Source organism: Micropterus salmoides, unplaced genomic scaffold, assembly GCF_014851395.1.
Source record: "Micropterus salmoides isolate LMB-PRFRI ecotype aquatic unplaced genomic scaffold, ASM1485139v1 Ms_hic_scaffold_11, whole genome shotgun sequence".
Classification (NCBI taxonomy): Eukaryota; Metazoa; Chordata; class Actinopteri; order Centrarchiformes; family Centrarchidae; genus Micropterus; species Micropterus salmoides.
Genome location: NW_024040152.1, coordinates 27,728,430 through 27,747,207, shown reverse-complemented (window position 1 = coordinate 27,747,207; position 18,778 = coordinate 27,728,430). Strand labels below are relative to the sequence as shown.

General features: G+C 39.8%; 1 protein-coding gene across 3 annotated transcripts in view; it reads left to right on the top strand.

The window, feature by feature from the left end:
• The window catches only part of plecb (plectin b), a 145,121-nt gene that overhangs the window by 1,888 nt on the left and 124,455 nt on the right, over positions 1-18,778 (top strand). For 2 of the 3 annotated variants that reach the window (XM_038712073.1, XM_038712072.1), the window contains exon 2: positions 1,462-1,658. In XM_038712073.1, coding sequence (XP_038568001.1) covers positions 1,469-1,658 — 190 coding nt within the window. In that variant the 5' untranslated portion in view covers positions 1,462-1,468. Of the gene's footprint in view, positions 1-1,461; positions 1,659-16,401; positions 16,622-18,778 lie in introns of those variants that run through there. The other variant, XM_038712077.1, reaches the window with a different exon arrangement.

The following is an 18,778-nucleotide window of genomic DNA, read 5'->3' as shown; positions in this document are numbered from 1 at the left end:
TCACTGAGCTCAGGTTCATCAGTGCAGGCTGTACTTTCACTAAGCCAGTATTGCAAAGGTGTGTGTATTACCATGGGCTGTTTCAATCCTGGTTGCCACACTTATTTTCACAGCTGCAACATTTCTTGATCATGTAAACTGTTACTGTAGCTGATGTGTTTTGATGCACTGAGCTCCTTTCTCTTTTTTCTCTCCCTCTGTATGCGACCTCATCCCATTAATGCATGTTACTAACTTGACTCACTTTCTGCGGGTGTTTCTGGCTCTGGAGCTGTGGAGTCTGGATCTGTGGTTGCGAGTCATCTGCTGCCCTATTCTGTTCTGTTACTATTTTTAACTGATGCTGCACATTGCTGGTAAATATTTAACCTAAAGGCAAAGGTCAGAGACTGAGTAAATAGTATAAACAAAACCATAACCCGCAGTTATCTCTTTGATTTTGAATTAAGTTTAGCCTGTATAGCAGCTGTTACATGTACTAATTCATTCGACAGCATGTACGTATTTAACTTAATATTTTCATGAATGCTTTGTAGAAATGTTACTTTACCCACCTTGCATCCCCTGACTAAAGTCCATGTAAGCAGAGAAACATAAGCTATAGATGTTCAAAATAACGTCTTCAGTTTTGCATGTGAACAGGTGAAGGTCCATATATTATGTTATCATGGTCATGTGGCCTCTCCCTGCATGCATCTCCACATGCCGCTCTTCATATCTGGAAAAGTATGTTGTGCGTCCATCCCTGCATTTTGCATTTTATGGCATTCTAACATTAAGTATTTTGAGTTTTATCTTGTCATACATTTTGATGGCAGTTAAAAATTAAAGGAGTGCAGCCACAACAGTTGGCCCTGCCTGCTTTAGTAAAACTTGGGTGTCTCTCTTATACCTCTTGGTTCTCAGCTATTATACTTAGGCCTCTGTGGTTTAATAAATAGCCTGATATTTGTCTAGATATTTTGGCTGCAAGTTGTTAAATGTTAATCTGTTTGTTGTTGTTAGTCTGTCTGTTCAGAGGCCTTGGACACCCAATGATCTGCACTGGTGGGGTTTATATTAACCAGCACATTAGCATGTCCACCTTCTCTACATCTTGCGGCTTTTTTTGTTGATCCAACACAGTACATTACATTCTAGTGTTCTTCCTTTATGGTGCATGTGTTTGGCCTTTTCTATAGACAACTTTATAGCATACAACAAGAAATCAAATGTAGCAAACCAGTCTGCTGTGTGCAAGTAATCAGTAAATCAGTGATCATCACTAATATATACAATTGGATCATATCATACTGTAGGTGTCAGTTCTGAGGTGGTCTGGTGTTGAACTTGTGTTGGTCTACATAACCCCAAAGCCCTCTCTGTGGTTTGTGGTTATGGTGTGTGTTCTGTCCCTGTCTGCGCATGCATTTTCTTTCACGCAGATAATCTCAAACTCATGTCTTTTAATTTCTCTTAAAGGTGGGTGATGGCGACCCGTAAAGACAGACGCAGGGATCGACCCCCAGTGGAGGAAAGCTATGCAGAGAAGAGCGGTGCCCCCTGTCCTGGAGACACCCTGCCCTGGAACCTGTCCAAACACCAGAGGGTCAAACGCTCCAAGTCAGCCTCAGGGGATGTCCTGGATCCAGCAGAGAGGGCTGTAATTCGCATCGCAGGTAGGATGACTATGACAACTGCAGTGTTACACATGATAGAGTGCGTACAGGTACCACAAACATAAAAAAAAGTAACCTCTTGTGGTCGAAGTTTTCCCAATGCTGCAGTTATGCGCTAGTGTACTTGTAGGCTGTGTCATCACATTTGTGGTCACCAGAAAGTGGCACAGTCAAATGTGTCTTTGCGAAATAGGCAGTGCTAGAGGCTTGGTAAGGACAATTCAAAGGGGTGGATGCATACTGTAGCTCACAAGCAATCCAGGAACATGCTAATGCTGGTCAGTCACAAGTAGAAAATGAGGCGAATGAGGAAGTGCCTGAAACTTGAATTCTCTCTAATTGCTAGCATGTGGCGGCTCCAAAAAGAAGGCAGATTGTATTGAAGTCTATCTGAAAATGACCCTACTTTTCACTTTAATTATTTACTTGACAGTAAACACTTCCCTTATGAGTTTATAGTGTCAATCGCTAGTTTTCTTCGATGCAGCATGATGTTAATTTTGTAAATTATTGTCCTGTTTAGAGGGAAATAGATGATAAAGCAGATTTACTTTGCCCCTGTGAACATGTCTACTGATTGTGGCAAAAACAATTTACAAATGAATTAGTTGAAACTTGATTCACACATGTATCAGTGGGTGTTGTGTAGAACTGTACGGGAAACCAGCCTTCATTAACAGAGAAGAAAGAACATTACTCTTAATGTTTACTCTTTTACTGTTGTAAAAGCAATTGAAAATCCATTTGCTAATCACGTCAGGGCCATTGTCCTCTGTGGGAATGTCCTTGTTTGCATTCTGGGTTGAACTTGTCAGACAACATGACATCATTTGGTAGAGATGATGACTACTAACATTTCCCAGGTCACAAATATGTACTAGTTTGTGTATTTTGGTTTAAATGTGCTTTTCTGTGTTTTAAAATAGCAGCGACAAGTACCTAGATTTGTGGACTTTGCGTAAAGGTACAGGTATAAGTGCTGAACTTCTTTATTCTCTTTATCTGATTGTGGCAGGGGTTGAGAACAGGATCACTCGCTGCTGGGTTATTGGTGTGGTAGGATGGTTTTCTCCATTGTAGCCCTACTATGCATTTTAAGCTGCCTTGACCTGTCTAGTGCAACTTTAAAGGCAATGTCACTTAGGAACAGTTAACCTTGTACAGTAAGTGATATTGTGAGCAAAAAGGAAACTTAATAGAACATTTTTGTACATACATATGAAAGGTATGTATTTCCCCTGTGGACTGACAATGGGCTTTGCCATCTGAACAGTGTATACACTAAGGCAAGGAAAGTAGCAAGAGACAGTAGTTTTCCAACTGTGAGGTGTGGTTCTTTTTGCTAAAACAATAGGCTGGGATCCTGTCCATTTGAACTGTAGGGATGCTGGAAACACATTATTTATTTACACTACGGGTTAACATGCCATTGCTGTGATGTGCTGATTGCTTGAGGCCAAGTGTTAGATACATTTACACAGGTCATAGTCAGTGAAGACCTCGTGTAAAATGGACGGCAACAATCAATCAAAGACATTTATTAGAAATACCAAGTCATAATCATTCCTTGTTATATCTAATTGTTAGTACCACCTCATGATGCAAGTTGTTATATAATAACATTCTAGCATTTGATAGCTGAATTTACTTCTGAGTGATATAGCTGTTATACCTAGTAAATTAAAATACTTCATCACATTGCAATGCAGTGTCTCAGAAGAACACAGTAACACAGAAGAGACCAACTCAGCAGGCTGATATTATCAACCAATATTGACTTATCAAAGATATATTCGTATCAGTGTTGGCAGATATGAAAAAGGAAATTGCATTACATAAATTCGAAAAATGTGTTTGAGGCAATTTCGAAAATGGTATTGCCATGAAAGTGTAGAAAGGCAGTGCAGCCCCACATATGGGAAATGATGGACATAATGGACATCATCAGTCATAGAGATAAATAGTAAAACACGCCTTAAAACATGTTTATTTATATGACTTCTTCATCGTTGTAGTACAGAAATGACGTGCTAATTCTCCTATGTGCCAATTTTGGCACAATAAGTCTTTGATCAAGTTTGTTTCAAAATGCTGTGCTAAGAGGAAGTTTGGATAACTTTAGCACCTACAATAGGCCTACGTCCACATCCTGTACTGCTCTTCCTATCTCCCATCAGAAGGCCAGGTCAGGGCTGTGTCAGCACTGACGGGTGAGGCTGATCTTTTGTTGTGGGCTCTGCTGACTGACTAACTGGCTGCTACAGAATCCCTGACTGTATATAGATGAGTATGTACTAGGGAGGTATCAGAAGTGGACTATGCACAGTTCTTGTTTGTGATAACCTGCTGTTTGCCTGAGACAGCATTTTACTTGCTGCCTCCTTAGATGCATTAAATCCTCCTCTATGGGGTAAATACTTAAATGCATTGACATCAAAGTAAAAACAGGGCTCTCTTTCTTTGTTCTAGCTGACATTTTGAAAATGCAAGGAACACACTGCATCAACAGTGACCTAAAGCACTGATAGTGTATGCTTTTTAGTCCATGTACTAAGAAGTTAGAAGTAACTGCTGTGCAAAAAGCACATATTTGCTCTCTTGCAGAGAGTAAGATGACTAGATTGATATCACTCTCATATTTGTCAACGCTAAAGCCAGTCAGTTAGCTTAGCTTAGCATAAAGACTAGAAACAGGGGGAAACACCTAGTCTGGCTTGCCCGAAAAAGGTAACTAAATTCGCCTAGAAGCAACTGTGAAGCCTGCTCACATTTTATAGCTTGTTTTTTTATTCTATACAAAAACAAAATGTAAAAACGTCATTTTGTGGTTTTACAGGAAGTTTTGTGCTGGACAATTTTTATGGCCGGGCAATTGCTAGAGTCTTTTGTCACCAGGGGAATCATAAATTGGTTTCGGTACTCTTGGCAGGAAAGTGAATACGTATATTTCCTACAATGTCACACTATTCCTGTAAAGCCCAGTAATATTGTTATCTGTGACCAAAACCAGTCACTGCAGAAAAACTAAAAATCGTAGTTGTAAAAAGATGTCCATTTTAATTTTTTTCCCAGGATGCACCTACCTGGCAGACATTGTTTAGAACAGTAAATATTTGCTTTGATGAAATCACAACAGCTTCAATCCCCTTTGTGTTACTGTAGGTCAAACAGTGGTAGAAAGTAGCAAAATTTATTCGTATAAAAAAATCAAAATACTTCATGTAACTGTAACTCGATCTCTGGCTATATGGATCAGGTATTCTTTTTTGCATCTAATCAGCAGTATCTGAAGTACACGACTGTTCTCACGTTTGCATACCTTTAAATGAGTCTTTAAATTCCATGTACGGTGGTGTGAAAAAGTTTTTGTCCCCGTCCTGATTACTTATTTTTTTTCTTGTTTGTCACACTGAAATGTTTCAGATCATCAAACAAGATAGAAAGATAACACACAGAGGTCACAAAAAAAACTACAACAACATTGAAAGAACTGCAGGCTTCACTAACCTCAGTTAAGGTCTGTGTTCATGACTCCACCATAAGATAGAGACTGTACAGAAATGGCCTGCATGCCAGAGTTCCAAGTAGGGCTGCAGCTAACGATGATTTTAGTACTCGAAGCTTCTGTAGATTATTTCAACGATTCATCGATGTGTTGTTTAAGAAGTACTTTTGCAGGATCAGCAGTGCACGTTTATAGCTGATAGATATTTATTGGTCCTTTCGGAAATTCATAGTGTGTCATATGTCATATATAACATCAGACCGACAACATCAACAGACCAACAACTAGCTGCTTTACAAACACAAACATCACCCGAGTGCTATATAACGTGACTGATCGGTGACAGGGGTCACACACTACAGGAGCTGACAGCGGCTGTCTCACCCGATGCAGGTCTCCAAGCCACGTTTTGTCAAGAAAACACGTGTGAAATGTGAAACGAAAAAATGAGCGATCCCGCACACGAAACATAATCCCATACTTTGGACACTTTCTTCTATGTCCCTCTCTATTTTCTCTCTCTTCCTCCACTTTGCAAACAACGGCATAATAATCACGTCGTGTTCACAGCGTATGCGAGATGTGCAACAGTAATAAATGTCCGTGTGAAACAGTGTGTTATATAGTTATATGGATTAAACGGAGGCTTGATGCAAATAATTTGTGTCGATGCATTTTAGTAATCGATTTAATCGATGAATCGTTTCAGCTCTAGTTCCCAGACGAAAATCACTGCTGAGCAAAAAGAACTCGTCTCAATTTTGCCAGAAAACATTTTCCCCAAAATTATTGGGAAAATACTGTGGACTAACGACACAAAAGGTGAACCTTTTGGAAGGTGTGTGTCCCATTACATCTGGTGTAAAAGTAACACAGCATTTCAGAAAAGGAACATCATACCAAAAGTAATATATGGTGGTGGTCAGGGTGCGAATTATAAAGTGACAACTGAGGGGGTCAACTTTTTTTTTCCAGGTCAAAAAGAAAACCAAGTACAGCGCAGGCATGGGCTTCAGTAAACTAAAATCTTACAATGCTTGTGGGATCTTTGCTTATATAACTAATGTGTGCACTCTGTAGATGATAAATCAAATTAATTACACCACTTCATGGGTGCCCCATACCACACGACAACTTTTGTAGTAAGAGGTCACTATTCTACAGCAAAACTGCCACAAAGTCAGGCACACAACAGCAGACCATTGTGACCGCTCAAACCAGACCCACACTATGTTGAACCAGAGCCAAAGACACTATCATAAAATACAGTCTGCATTATAATACCTAATTCCTAATTCTTATCATTTCAAGTTTTAAATTGCAACTTTTTTTTTTTTTCTCTTGCTCAAGTTGACTGTGAATGAAATTTAATCTGCATTCAATAAAGAAGTAGTCCTAAACTGTTGGAGAATTGGGAAATAAATAAAATTAAACAGAGTACTGTCTAGACCTGCTCTTTATAACAAGTGCAATGAAATGCCTTTTGTTATGATTTGGGGCTATATAAAAACTACTGACTACATTTAAAAAAACAAACCTGGATTTTAACATTTACCTAACCAGGTAAAACTCCTGATTTCCAGAGTGAAAAGGAATATCATGCTTATTGTAAAAAGACTCACAAAATACTTAATATGAAATAATAAGACTAGACTAAACGTTTCTTAAAGCAGCTAGATAGCTAACTACTGACATTAACATGCAGCGTCTCCATTTATATGTGATGCACTGGACTGGAGCAGCTGCACTGCAAGTGATGCGGGCAGACAAGATGTTCAACTAAGGGTAGGAAATGGTACGACCCATTTTAGGGGTGTCAGAAATCATACTTCAAGATTCCTGAATATAAGGCATTAGTATGGGAAATATATTGTAATATTTACAATGACAGGTAATAAAGACCCTCCTGAACTTTGCCTGTTTTGGGGGGGTCCAAGCCTTAATTAGGGGGGTCAAACTCCCCCCAATCCCCCCGTAATTCGAACCATGGTGGTGATAGTGTGAAGGTCTGGGACCGTTTTGCTGCTTCAGGACCTGGAAGACTTGCTGTGGTAAATGGAACCATGAACCCTAACCCTGCTGCAGGATAACGATCCAAAACACACCAGCAACTCCACCTCTGAATGGCTTAAGAAAAACAAAATGAAGTCTTGACCTGAATCTGATCGAGATGTTGTGGCATGACCTTAAAAAAGCGGTTAAGGTTCGAAACCCCTCCAATGTGGCTGAATTACAACAATTCTGCAAGATGAGTGGGCCAAAATTCCTCCACAGCCCTGTAAAAGACTCATTGTCAGTTATAACAGTTGTTGCTGGTAAGGGTGGCCCAAGCAGTTATTAGGTTTAGGGGGCAATCACTTTTTTCACACAAGGCCATGTAGGTTTGGACCCCCCATAATAAAAACCTTCATTTAAAAACTGCATTTTGTGTTTCTGTATGTTATCTTTGTCTAATATTTCTGAAACATTTCAGTGTGACAAACATGCAAAAAAAAAAAAAAGGTAATCAGGAAGGGGGCAAACACTTTTTCACACCATTGTATCTTTCTAACTACCTATTAGAGCAGCTTAGACAGTTTGTGATCACCTGTGGGAATAGGCCTTGAAAAATGAGATTGAGAGCTTGTAAGGACTTGGTGTTAAGTGACAGCTTCAATTAAATAAATACTATCGGCTCTTATTACCTAGCAGTGACACTAGGAAGTGGTAAATAGGAATGAGGAGACTCTGTTGGGATGGTCCCATCAAGAGATGTAACCATCATTAAAGTGTTCCTATGCTGATGATTTTAATAGAAATCCCTGCTTTCTCTCTTTAAACAGTATAAATAATGCAAAATTGGGTACTTTTATTGTGTCTATGAAGATTCTCAGTCATCCAGGTCATAGTTATCCAACGAAGGTTAAAATCAAGGGCAACTGGACTTGGTTGAAGATACTGGAAGCTTCAACCAAGTCCAGTTGCCCTTGATTTTAACCTTCGTTGGATACTTTTATTGTGTTTTAACACCCAAATTTCCACATTATTATTACATGTTGTACATGATTTTTGTCTCCGCTCTATCCTAGTACTATTTGCTGAATCACAGTGTACACAAAGTTCCCCAGTCAGTCAGCTGTCAAACTGGGAGGATTTACTGTTCATAGTATGGCTTTGGGGTAAGTGCAGGAGGACGGATAGAGGTCAGAGGTAATTTCTGATGCTGGACAGGAGAATGTATAGATCCTTTAGTGCATGTATGAGACCTGTACTCAAGGGCTGCTCTGCAGCATATGACGTCAGACGCTCTACCCTGCCACACTGTGGTTGACTGTTGATGTCTCTGGTTGACCTACCCTTATGGAGTACGAAACAAGGAATATGACAAGGGGCCATTTTCCATAAAAAATGTTTCACCACAAAACTGTTGTGGGATAACAGTCATCAAAGTAGTTTAGGTTGTGGGAAGAGAACTGCCTACTTCCATTATCATGTTACCCACTGAATGATGCTTATGTGTATTGAGGTAACATTATTTGAATTAGCACAACTTTATTGAAAAGCGCATCCCTGAAGTTACCAAAGTATGTCTTTGGTTGATGCTCTGTAGATATTAAATAATAAATACAATAAAAGAACATCAGCCTCCTAGTGATAATTGTGTTGTACAGTATATGGGAATTTACGGTAGGTTCCATCACCTCCCACAGAAAATAACAATTTGTCGCAGCAGCATATCAATTCATGTTATATTAAAGTCTAAATTCTCAGATATATTGATACTAATACAAATAGCTTCACTTGTGAAATGTGAGTAAAAAAACGTGTTCGATTTTAAATTCATAGACACAGATGTTTGCGAAAATGAAAAAAAAAAAAATCTTGTATTATGCAGTGATTTCCTGTGCGTGCATACAGTAATATAAACTTGAATGCGTGTTTGAATGTGGATTGAATGCTGTGCTACTGTTTGAATAAAAATAAAGAAGAAATCATTATCATGTTTTTTCGTTTTTTTTAAGTGGGAACAGTACTACACATATTTAGCATTGCACTCCCCTAACATTGTCGGAGTCGCGATGGACAGTAAAAAGAATATACAACTATTTTATTAAATGTGTGGAGTTCCCCTTCATTTTGAACACATTTGTCAGGTGGCTATGTTGCAATGCTTAAAAGAAAGTTTGCCTGTGGTTTAATGGACATTTAGTCTGCATAATGCACAATGTACAGCAATCTACGATAAAAAAACATTTTGCATGTGATCATCATGGTCATCGTCAGGCATTAGGCATAGCAATTTTAAAGACAGTTGTTAAAAATGGTAAAATTTCATATGCCTTTTTGGGTAATTATGTAATTTAAACTGAACACATTTGGTGAACTGTATGTTATTTTCTAAATGTTGACCGCTACTGTCATAGTGTGTGTGTTCCGGTGTTGGAGATTTTAAGCTGTGCTTAAACGGCAACCATCAATGCAGACTACTCCTCAATTATTCATTATGGGGAGGCTATGATCTGATCCTGAGATGACACCACAAAGAGACTATCCCCACACTATGGCGTAAGCACTAGAGATTTACTGGGGAAATGATCAGCGTAAATGAGCAAAGCCCCAAGTATTTCAGCAGCACTATGTAGCTGATTTATTACATGCTGGATGGGGAATTATGAGAGTCCCTCCACTGTCCATTCTTCCTCATCTTATCAGTGTGCACGGTGGCAGGATCAGAGAAAAGATGCCCCTTCAAAGGTATAAATCTTCATCTACACAAATGCAATGATAGTACCACTGACAGTTACACCATAGACACATTCACTCCTCAGGCAGCTTTCATAATAATACATTAAAACAAATGTAATGGAAGATTTGGTCTGTTGATGTGATTCACTTATGAAAGCCGCTTTGTATTTCTAATCATATTCCTCAGGTTAAAGAAAATGTCTTGTGTAAACTAAATGCTGTGGTTGTTATATTGGTTTTCCTTACAAATGCTGACTTCTACTTTTTCTTGGATCTCAGCTGCACTCCAATACCTTTTTAAATGTCATCTTATCATAGATCAAGCTCTGTGCTAACACAGCTATTGGTCCTCCTTCAGTCAGCAATAACCCATTTGTCCACTAGGTGGCACTTTCTATCAGAGGGGCTGCTAGCCTGAAAGTGTTCATCCTGGGGAGTCATTACAGCTTTGGAAAATGTGTCTCATTTCCCACACCCGTCTCAAATAGCATTGACCACATAGTCTATCCCTTGTGCCCATGGCGTTACAGAGCGCTGTCTTCTTTCAGCAGACACTATGTTTTATGGTCATTGGAGGCATCTCTCAGACTGAACAGCTTTATTTCTGCCCTCTTTTACAGATTTGACCTTTATGCCATTCTCATTACATGCTGCGTCAGGGAAGGAATGCTGAACCTCACCATCAGTTTGAAATTCTGTAAATGAGCTGGAACAAAATGGACAGATTCAGGCCAGAAAGAGGAAAAACATACAGTAACTTCACTGTGCATCAGGGGGTTTCAGCTAGAGACTGTTGTAGATATCCAGAAGAGGGAGCCAAGCCCTTTTCAATGGTTGTCCCTCAGTTATTTTACTCTTTTAAAGCAATGTTTCAAAATCGTTGCACAATGCTAGAAAAGTATCAAGTCAGATGTCAGCCCTGGCTAACTGACAGAGAAATGTTTCAAGTTTCCAGACTGGTGATGATCATTTGATACACTGACAAAGTTGGTCTTAGTCAGAAGACAGAAGGAGGTGAGGAGATGTGTTTAATTAGTTCCTTTCAATGCTGAAACACTGAGCATCACAGGCAGCAATCACATGTCAAGTTTTTGCTTTAGAGGAGGGGTTTCTGGACTCTGCACAGCAAATGCCTCAGCAGTGCTGTTAATCATAGTCTACTGTCTACTGACAATGATATTTAGGCCAAAATACAGCTTATTTATAGCAAGGCTTTCAAATTCAATCAAAATCCAGCAGAGGATAAGTAGGGCTGACCTCGAATAGTCGAAGATTCGATACTTCGATGGACAGAGCATTCAACTGCCAGTCTCACAGTCAAAGCTTCGCAGCAAAACAAGGATCAAGCCATTTTGGCGATATGGGGGTGCTCAACGTCTAATTTTACATAGAACTACCAGTTTTCTCCGCCCCCATTCGTCGTGCACAAAAACACATATGATTCGACTATCAGTCGACTATAGACAGGACTGGCGATTCTGATTCGACTGTGTACATCCTTAGTCGGGGACAGCTCTATGGATAAGTCCTGCTTTAGTCAGAGCCGGCCATAAATTCTCCCATAATAACAGCCATCACACTATTGTTGAGAGGTTTGTCATCTTGCACAGCCAGACTATCAGTCTAGCTGTTGGCCAGTATTAAGCTCCTGCCTGTGTGCGTGTACATTCAAGTGTGTGTGTGTGTACACAAGGTTTTGTTTGTTTATCCCCCTGACATTTGAGTATAAATGATGCTGTGATTTTTGAAAACTGGAATCTCCCCCTCAAAACGGAGGGGTGTGGAAAAACATATAAAAACATTAACAACGTAGTTTCACTTGTCTTCCGAGTCGACTCCTTTAGAATATCAAGCTGAAGGAAAAATACCTGGAAAAAATAGAGAGCTGTGTGCTGTAGCTTTTTTAACTACTGATGAATGCCATAAATAGTCTGAATATTGCAAAATGTACCTGTTTATATACTCAAAATGTAATAATATCTTTTAATAGTAGTCTGTTATCCAGCAAAATTCTAGATTCATATTTTACAACCTGTAGTTATGTACTGTATTACAGTTATAATGTAGTATACAATATGACAGGTACAAGGAAAGAAATATTACAATAGTCTATGTAGAATTACATGATCCCGCTTAATTGCATGATCCTTATAGGTATACTAGACAAGCAAGACTTTGTGACTAGGTTAACAATGTTTACCTGTATTTATAATCGGTAAACGTAGCAATAGCACACTGAAAATACTCCACTACAAGTAAAAAGCCTGCATTCAAAACCATATTATCAGCAAAACTTACTAAGTATCAAAAGTGAAAGGACTCACTGTGAAACAAAATGGTCTGTGTCAGAGTTTCACTATTATATCTGAAGTTTCTGGATTAATATTACTGCTGCAATAATGTGTGGTTGCATTTTTATGCTGTAGATGTGTTGAGGTTAAGCTAATTTTAACTACTTTATATACTGTTGGGTAATTGAATCTGCAGGAATGCATCATATTTTATGATCATCATATGTTGGTCCTGTGAGAACCACATAATTCTTAAAAGTCAACTTTTAATCAGCTCAGACAAACAGTTTCCAGCTTTGGGACAAAGCATTTTCCAGCCAATCCAATCCATCTATTTAGCTTAAGAAGCAGGAGAATCCATAAAGGAGCACTTCATCCTTTACTTCAAAATCATCAAATTTGCAGATACATGGTTTTAACTGGACAGGAATGGTATGAAAATGTGTTATCTAAAAAGTCGCCAGTAACTAAAGCTGTCAAAAATGTTGTAGTGGAGTAAACAGCACAATATTTGCCACTGTGAGTAGAAGTATGAAGTTCCTTATTTAGTCGTACTACTTATGCCCACTGCCTGCTATATACAGGATGCAGAGGAAATCTTTCACTTCACAGCTTTGTTTGTTGTGTTTCATCCATCCCCTGGGACCATTCACAGGCAAAGTATCAAATGAAGTATAAATGCACATACCTGTACTAATGTATGTATACACGACATAAAAGTGCACATACACACATGTTAAGGGGTTCATAAATTGGAACATGCACCCGCACATTCAGATCTTCTAATGTGGACAGCTTGCGTGAGTAAGCTAAAGAGTACGTGCAATTGTCTCACGCCCCTGCATGTACCTGTTGTGTATTGCTGAATGAGATGTGGGAAACAAACCATCATCTCCGCACAAATCCCACACACGGTCACGAGATCATGAGCCTTTTAAAGTCACAGCTTAACTAAGTAAACAGATATCCTGAAGCCAGATTTGGTTGTCCAGATATTTGGGAGTGGACGCCAAGCTGAAATTATCCATTAAGTACCCTGTAAGAAATTACATATCTCTTTAAGTGTCACCACTATGTGTGTATAGGAAAATGACCTTAGGAGATCCAGTGTCAATAAGTGTTAATAGTGGGTGAGGTGCTAAATGTTTAGTTTTAGATTTCTCCACTTTGCTTCCACATAGTTCCCACATGTCCGCCAGTAGATTAATATGGATGTCACAATTATAATTAACTTGGACACTAAGAAATATGAGTTTGGTCTGATGTGAATGGTTTTTGAAAAGCACATCTCACTACTGACTACTGTCACCCCTATGATAAGGTACAGTAACCTAGACACTACACTTAAATCATGTTTTATTATAGTAACTGACTGACCACTGCTGGCTTCTTGTCCTGTGCAGTTTTGTCTGTCAGAAGCTAGAGTCAACATGCTGATGTCATTCTTCTGTCGTGCCTCTCCCTATTTCTGGGGATATGTAAGCATTTAGCTGTTTAATGTTGCCTTGGAAGAGATTATGTCGACTGCATATTTAGTGCACATTTCTTAATAGTTTAGACTTTTGGGAAGCCCTTGCCTACAGTGTACTATGCACGTCTTTATACAGAAGAATGGGAAAGAAATAGTGATGCACAATTGCACATTTGCTTGTTAAATTACATATGTAATGTCATATGCCCTGAAAGGCTTCACGCTTCTACAGTATGTGTCCACATTGTAAGGGAGACTGAATGCTTTCCTTAGCTCTCAGTTCTTGCATTAAGTCCATTTAGTTGTTATATACTATAAAATATACAATAAAATGATAGCTATCTAGATAACTGTCATATAATCACTTAAAGGTAGTAAGGTCTGGAAAAAATATGAAGAAAAGAACTTGTGTATGAACTTGGCTATTAAGAAAACATGCTGGAGATAAAGGGTGGCTAACTCTGTCTCTGTTAGTATAACTTCCTGGTGGAGTGAGTTTAAAGATATAGAAACACACACACTCTCACTTCTGCAGCAGCAGCAACATCAGGGAGTTTGGAGTGGACTGGTGTTTCCTCTCAGGATAGTATCCTGGCTGATGTTAGTTCGGCCTTGGCCAAGGAAGTGTCTGATTGTCAGGCCGAGTAGCAGGGATTTTCCTTTTCCTACATCGGATCTCCACTATTGTGCTACAACAGACTCCTACGCAAACCAGCATGGAAATAGTGCAGTGATATCGTCTTTACTTTCCTCATTATTTTTAAGAGGCCTGTCATCACAAATATTGTTTTTACATTCCAATAAAATCTAGCTGGTTTCAGCCATTAGCTATGTACAGTCTAATGCATCTGACACGATCCTATCTGTTTGCCAACATCACTGTTATTAATCATTTTTAATGCCATAAATTACATTGATATTAATCAAAGCACCTGTGAATGTGTTATTGGCACAACAATCAAACCGCTACATTTAATTAAAATGACCAATGAAGTCTTGACATGTGCAGCTGATGGGTATAATTTATTTTGGTCTGGACTGTCATCAGCTTGGCTCGCAGGTCGTCTACTGAATATTCAGTGGCTGCCCCAACAGTTGATGTTCCCGGTGGATGTCAAGGGCATATCTGCACTGAAACAGCCTCTGAATGTATTCATAGCGCCACAGGCTTCAACTTTCCTACTGAGTGGCTGAACCACAACAGCTACCAGCTGGAGTGTGTTACTGTGGCACAAACAGGGTGGACATATCCTTTGTGTTGAGATTACATCCTGCAGTGACTGGCTGTTTCCCGCACCTTGATAAAGGGGCGGCTGAGGCTCAGGAGGTAGAGTGGGTTGCCTGTTAATCGGAAGGTTGGCGGTTGGCGGTTCAATCCCTGGCTCCTCCAGGCTGCTTGTCAAAGTATCCTTGGGCAAGATACTGAACCCTGAATTGCCTCTGGTGTTCCACCAGTGTGTGAATGTTAGTTTCTGTTTGAGCACTTAGGCTCAGTGAATTAATGTGTGTGAATGTAGTGTAAGTGATCAAAAAGACTAGAAAGGTGCTATACAAATACGGAGCATTTACATTTGTCAAATGTGATTAGATTAACAATAGAACAATCATTTAATCACTAAGCGTATTTTGGAATAGAATGAATGATTTCTTTGTCATTTTGACAGAAGCAATGTGGTGGTTTTTGATTAATGTTGATTGTCATAGACAAGTTTCACATTTACAAACAATTGTGGAGCGTGATTGCTGGAAACTAATAGACTTACTGTTCAGAGGTAAATTTGTATGTGGTATGATTTCATCCTAAAATCCCCAGAACATTTATGCCACACAGCATATTTAGTTAGGCACCTGTCTGCTGCAGCTAGTAGCAGCAATACTGCTATCCCATACTATAAAAAGTTAGCATGGCAGGAAGTGAGAAATTAACTGTGTTTGAGTCCCAAACCTTTAATTGGCATCATTGGATAAAAGCAGAGAAGTGCTGAAAAATGTTAGCATGTACATAAATGGCCTGCTGTTTGAGAGCACAGAGGCCCCCTCTTTCTGGCTATAAGTAACATTAACATGAAAATCCTGCTGTTACCATCACTACATATATGCCAGATTACGCTGTAACGCTTATGTTAGTGCAAAATCTAATATTAGAAGACTGTAGTCTAGACAAATTGTGGCAATAGAGGATTTAAGAAGTATTATCAGCCACAAAGGATCATGAAAGAAACTCACACCTGCTCATCAGTCAAACAGATCAGCATTTTTTATTAAAATTTAAATGAAACCTCTCTCAGAAACCTGTATAGTGACTATTTCCATTTGTGGATATTGAACTGCTGTCATTGTACCTGACTTATATGTTTTTATATAGGTTTATAATGAGAGGTCGATGTAACAAGCACAATGTGCAAGTGTTGTGCAAGTGTGATAATTTGATGGGATCACAGGATAATTGTATTTGTAACATTTGTCTGACAGTTAGAGAAGTGATCTTCTACAGTCTGCTTGCCATCCATCACAGTCTTATTCAGCTGAAGTGTCGCCAGAGCCTTATGCTGCTGCTCTGTTCTCCTAGCTGCTGTGCCTGCTGCTCCAGTCTGTGTATCTTTAAGAGGAGGGGCCTGACATTTATATTAGCAATTCTGAGCCAAACTATGGGAGGGTATGGAGGAGAGAGAGGGGGGGGGTTGGGGGGGCCTTTGGGCTGTGGAATGAAGTTGGGAGCTGTGGAGGGTTCACACAGCTGAGAGCGCAGACAGAGGACAGCACAGGCTGCCTCACACACACACACATCCAAAACGCACAGAGAGGAAGAAGCTGACCTAAAAGGAAGAGGAAGAAGCAGATAGAAGAGGAGGAGAAGACAAAGAGACTGAGAGCACCGGCATGGCCATGTACGAGCCCGCCTACCTGCCTCCGAACGCCGAGGAGCAGGACTTCATCCAGGCTTATGAAAACGTCAGAGAGAAGTATAAAGGTGGGAGCCTGCACTGACATTACAGTGATGACAGCTACTGCACGACTACATGAGATGATGGAAGATGTGTCTTTGCATGTGTGTTTATAAGGGGATGGATTTAATCATTTGTCTGTTGTTGATGTGACTGTTGATCACGCTGACTGCTGTGTGTGCGTGTGCATGTGCGTTTGCGTCTCTTGACTGCTGAATGTTATATTGATTGGTGCACATGTTCGCTGTCACTCTGCCACCTGTGTGCTGTGAGAGTCTGGTGGATTTACAGGAGTGCTTCACTTTGATATGTGACCGTAGCAACAAACCCCTGCTCTGCTGACCTCTGACCACGATGAGACTAAGAGAGGGGTTAAGTTGAAGCCTGAGTGCTCTGCTGATTGTTATCCCACATCCAGTCACAACAGGACAGGACATTAACAGGTGCCGCTGAGCAATGGTGAAATTCATTAATACACCACAGGGAGCTCATACTTTTCTTCTCAAATCTTCATCTCATTTGATCCCTTTATCCTGTTGTCTCCTCAAGTGTGCAGCTCAGCATGCCTTTCTCTGGATTATCTTGCATAGTTTACTTTTTTTGGAAATCTTCATGTGGTGCGGAAATGAATCAGAGAAAGACGGCGACATGGTGGATGAAGTTGAGTTAGTTCTGACAGGTGAAAGCATATCCACATCCATAGCAGAGACAATCTGCCCCATCACATCTCTGCACCCACTTTCCCTTTTCCCTTTCTTCATGTCAGAGGTTGTCAGCAGCATCTTCCAGGTGCTTCCATTTCAAAGTTTGGTTTAGGTTTCATTCCTGTCCATACCTTAATGTTCTTTCATTTTTCCTTACGCTAGATGGTTTTTATTTCACTCATGCATGTTTCATCTGTTCCGTTTCAACAGATCATCAGGAAGAGGGAGAGCTCCTCAATAAATACTGCCACAGTTTTACTTTTTCCCCCCTCTTTTCTTGCTCTGTCGTTTGAGAATCTGGCGACTGGGCTTATGCTGAATCACCGTAGCTTATTTTCTGTGTATCAGCAAGTTTGCATGTTTTTCTCTGTCGATGGGTCTATTTCTGTGGACATCTCATATCTTTTTTTTTAAAAAGCGCTGCTCTGCGTTGCATTTTTACCATTTGTAAACAATTAGTACATCGATTTAAGATGTCAGTTTAAGTTACTGTAAACTAACAGCACCATTGCCAAATAGGCAGCCTCTGCTGGCCTCTGCATTGTGTGTGACTCGGTTGAATTTGTTTCACAGGACAAAGGGTAGATTGCTGGAGGAAGGTGCTTTTATCAAGTGCAAATAAAGCTCGGGTTTTTAGAGTTTTTGGCAACAGCATTGCGGAAAGAGTGAATGACAGATATAGAAGTATATCTCTAACATGTATTCAAAAGTATGGTGAACATGCCAGAGAATGGGAGAAGGGCAACAACTGCTCTTATCAACAATGGCATCATGTTTGATTTCATAACAACAACATCTAGCAATTGCTAGAAGTGTGCATGGTTCTGTTAATGAGTGTGTGTGTGTCAGATCTCTGTGTTTGTAGTGCTGTTTCTGTACCAGGAGGTAATGGGAAGCAGGAGCCGGCTCTGTGGCAGGTGTTTATGTTCCAGACGTTCCTCTCTGTTCCTTCCTTGATGGCGTCTGTGCTCCACTGAGGTCCTGCTCTCCTTATTAAGGCACACTGATGACACAGCCAATAAGAGAGTTTGTTACATTTCCTGGCTCATTTAAAAAAACCTTTCTCATATTTTTTGTGCAAACACACTGCAGAATCCCTAACTAAATCATTACACACAACATCAGCTATATTTCTGTAGAACATGGAACACTGTACAATAGGAAGTCATGTCAACCTATGAACTGTGTTCTTTCTGTTGGTACTCTAAAGGACTCCACATGCGTGTGGTTGTATAGATTGTGTGTATGCAGATGATAAACGTACTGATGCTTGATAATAGAAAGTGTTTGGTCCAAAAATATTCTCAAGGTGGCCAACAGTGTTGCTCAAATACAAATTTTTATCCTTGCAGAATATAAACACACTTTCCTAAATACCTGTCCTTGTCTACGTTCTCGACCTACTGCCCTGATTTTGTGTTGAAATAAAGACTCACTCCACTATTTTTCACAGATTGATTTATATGTTCCAAGACCTAC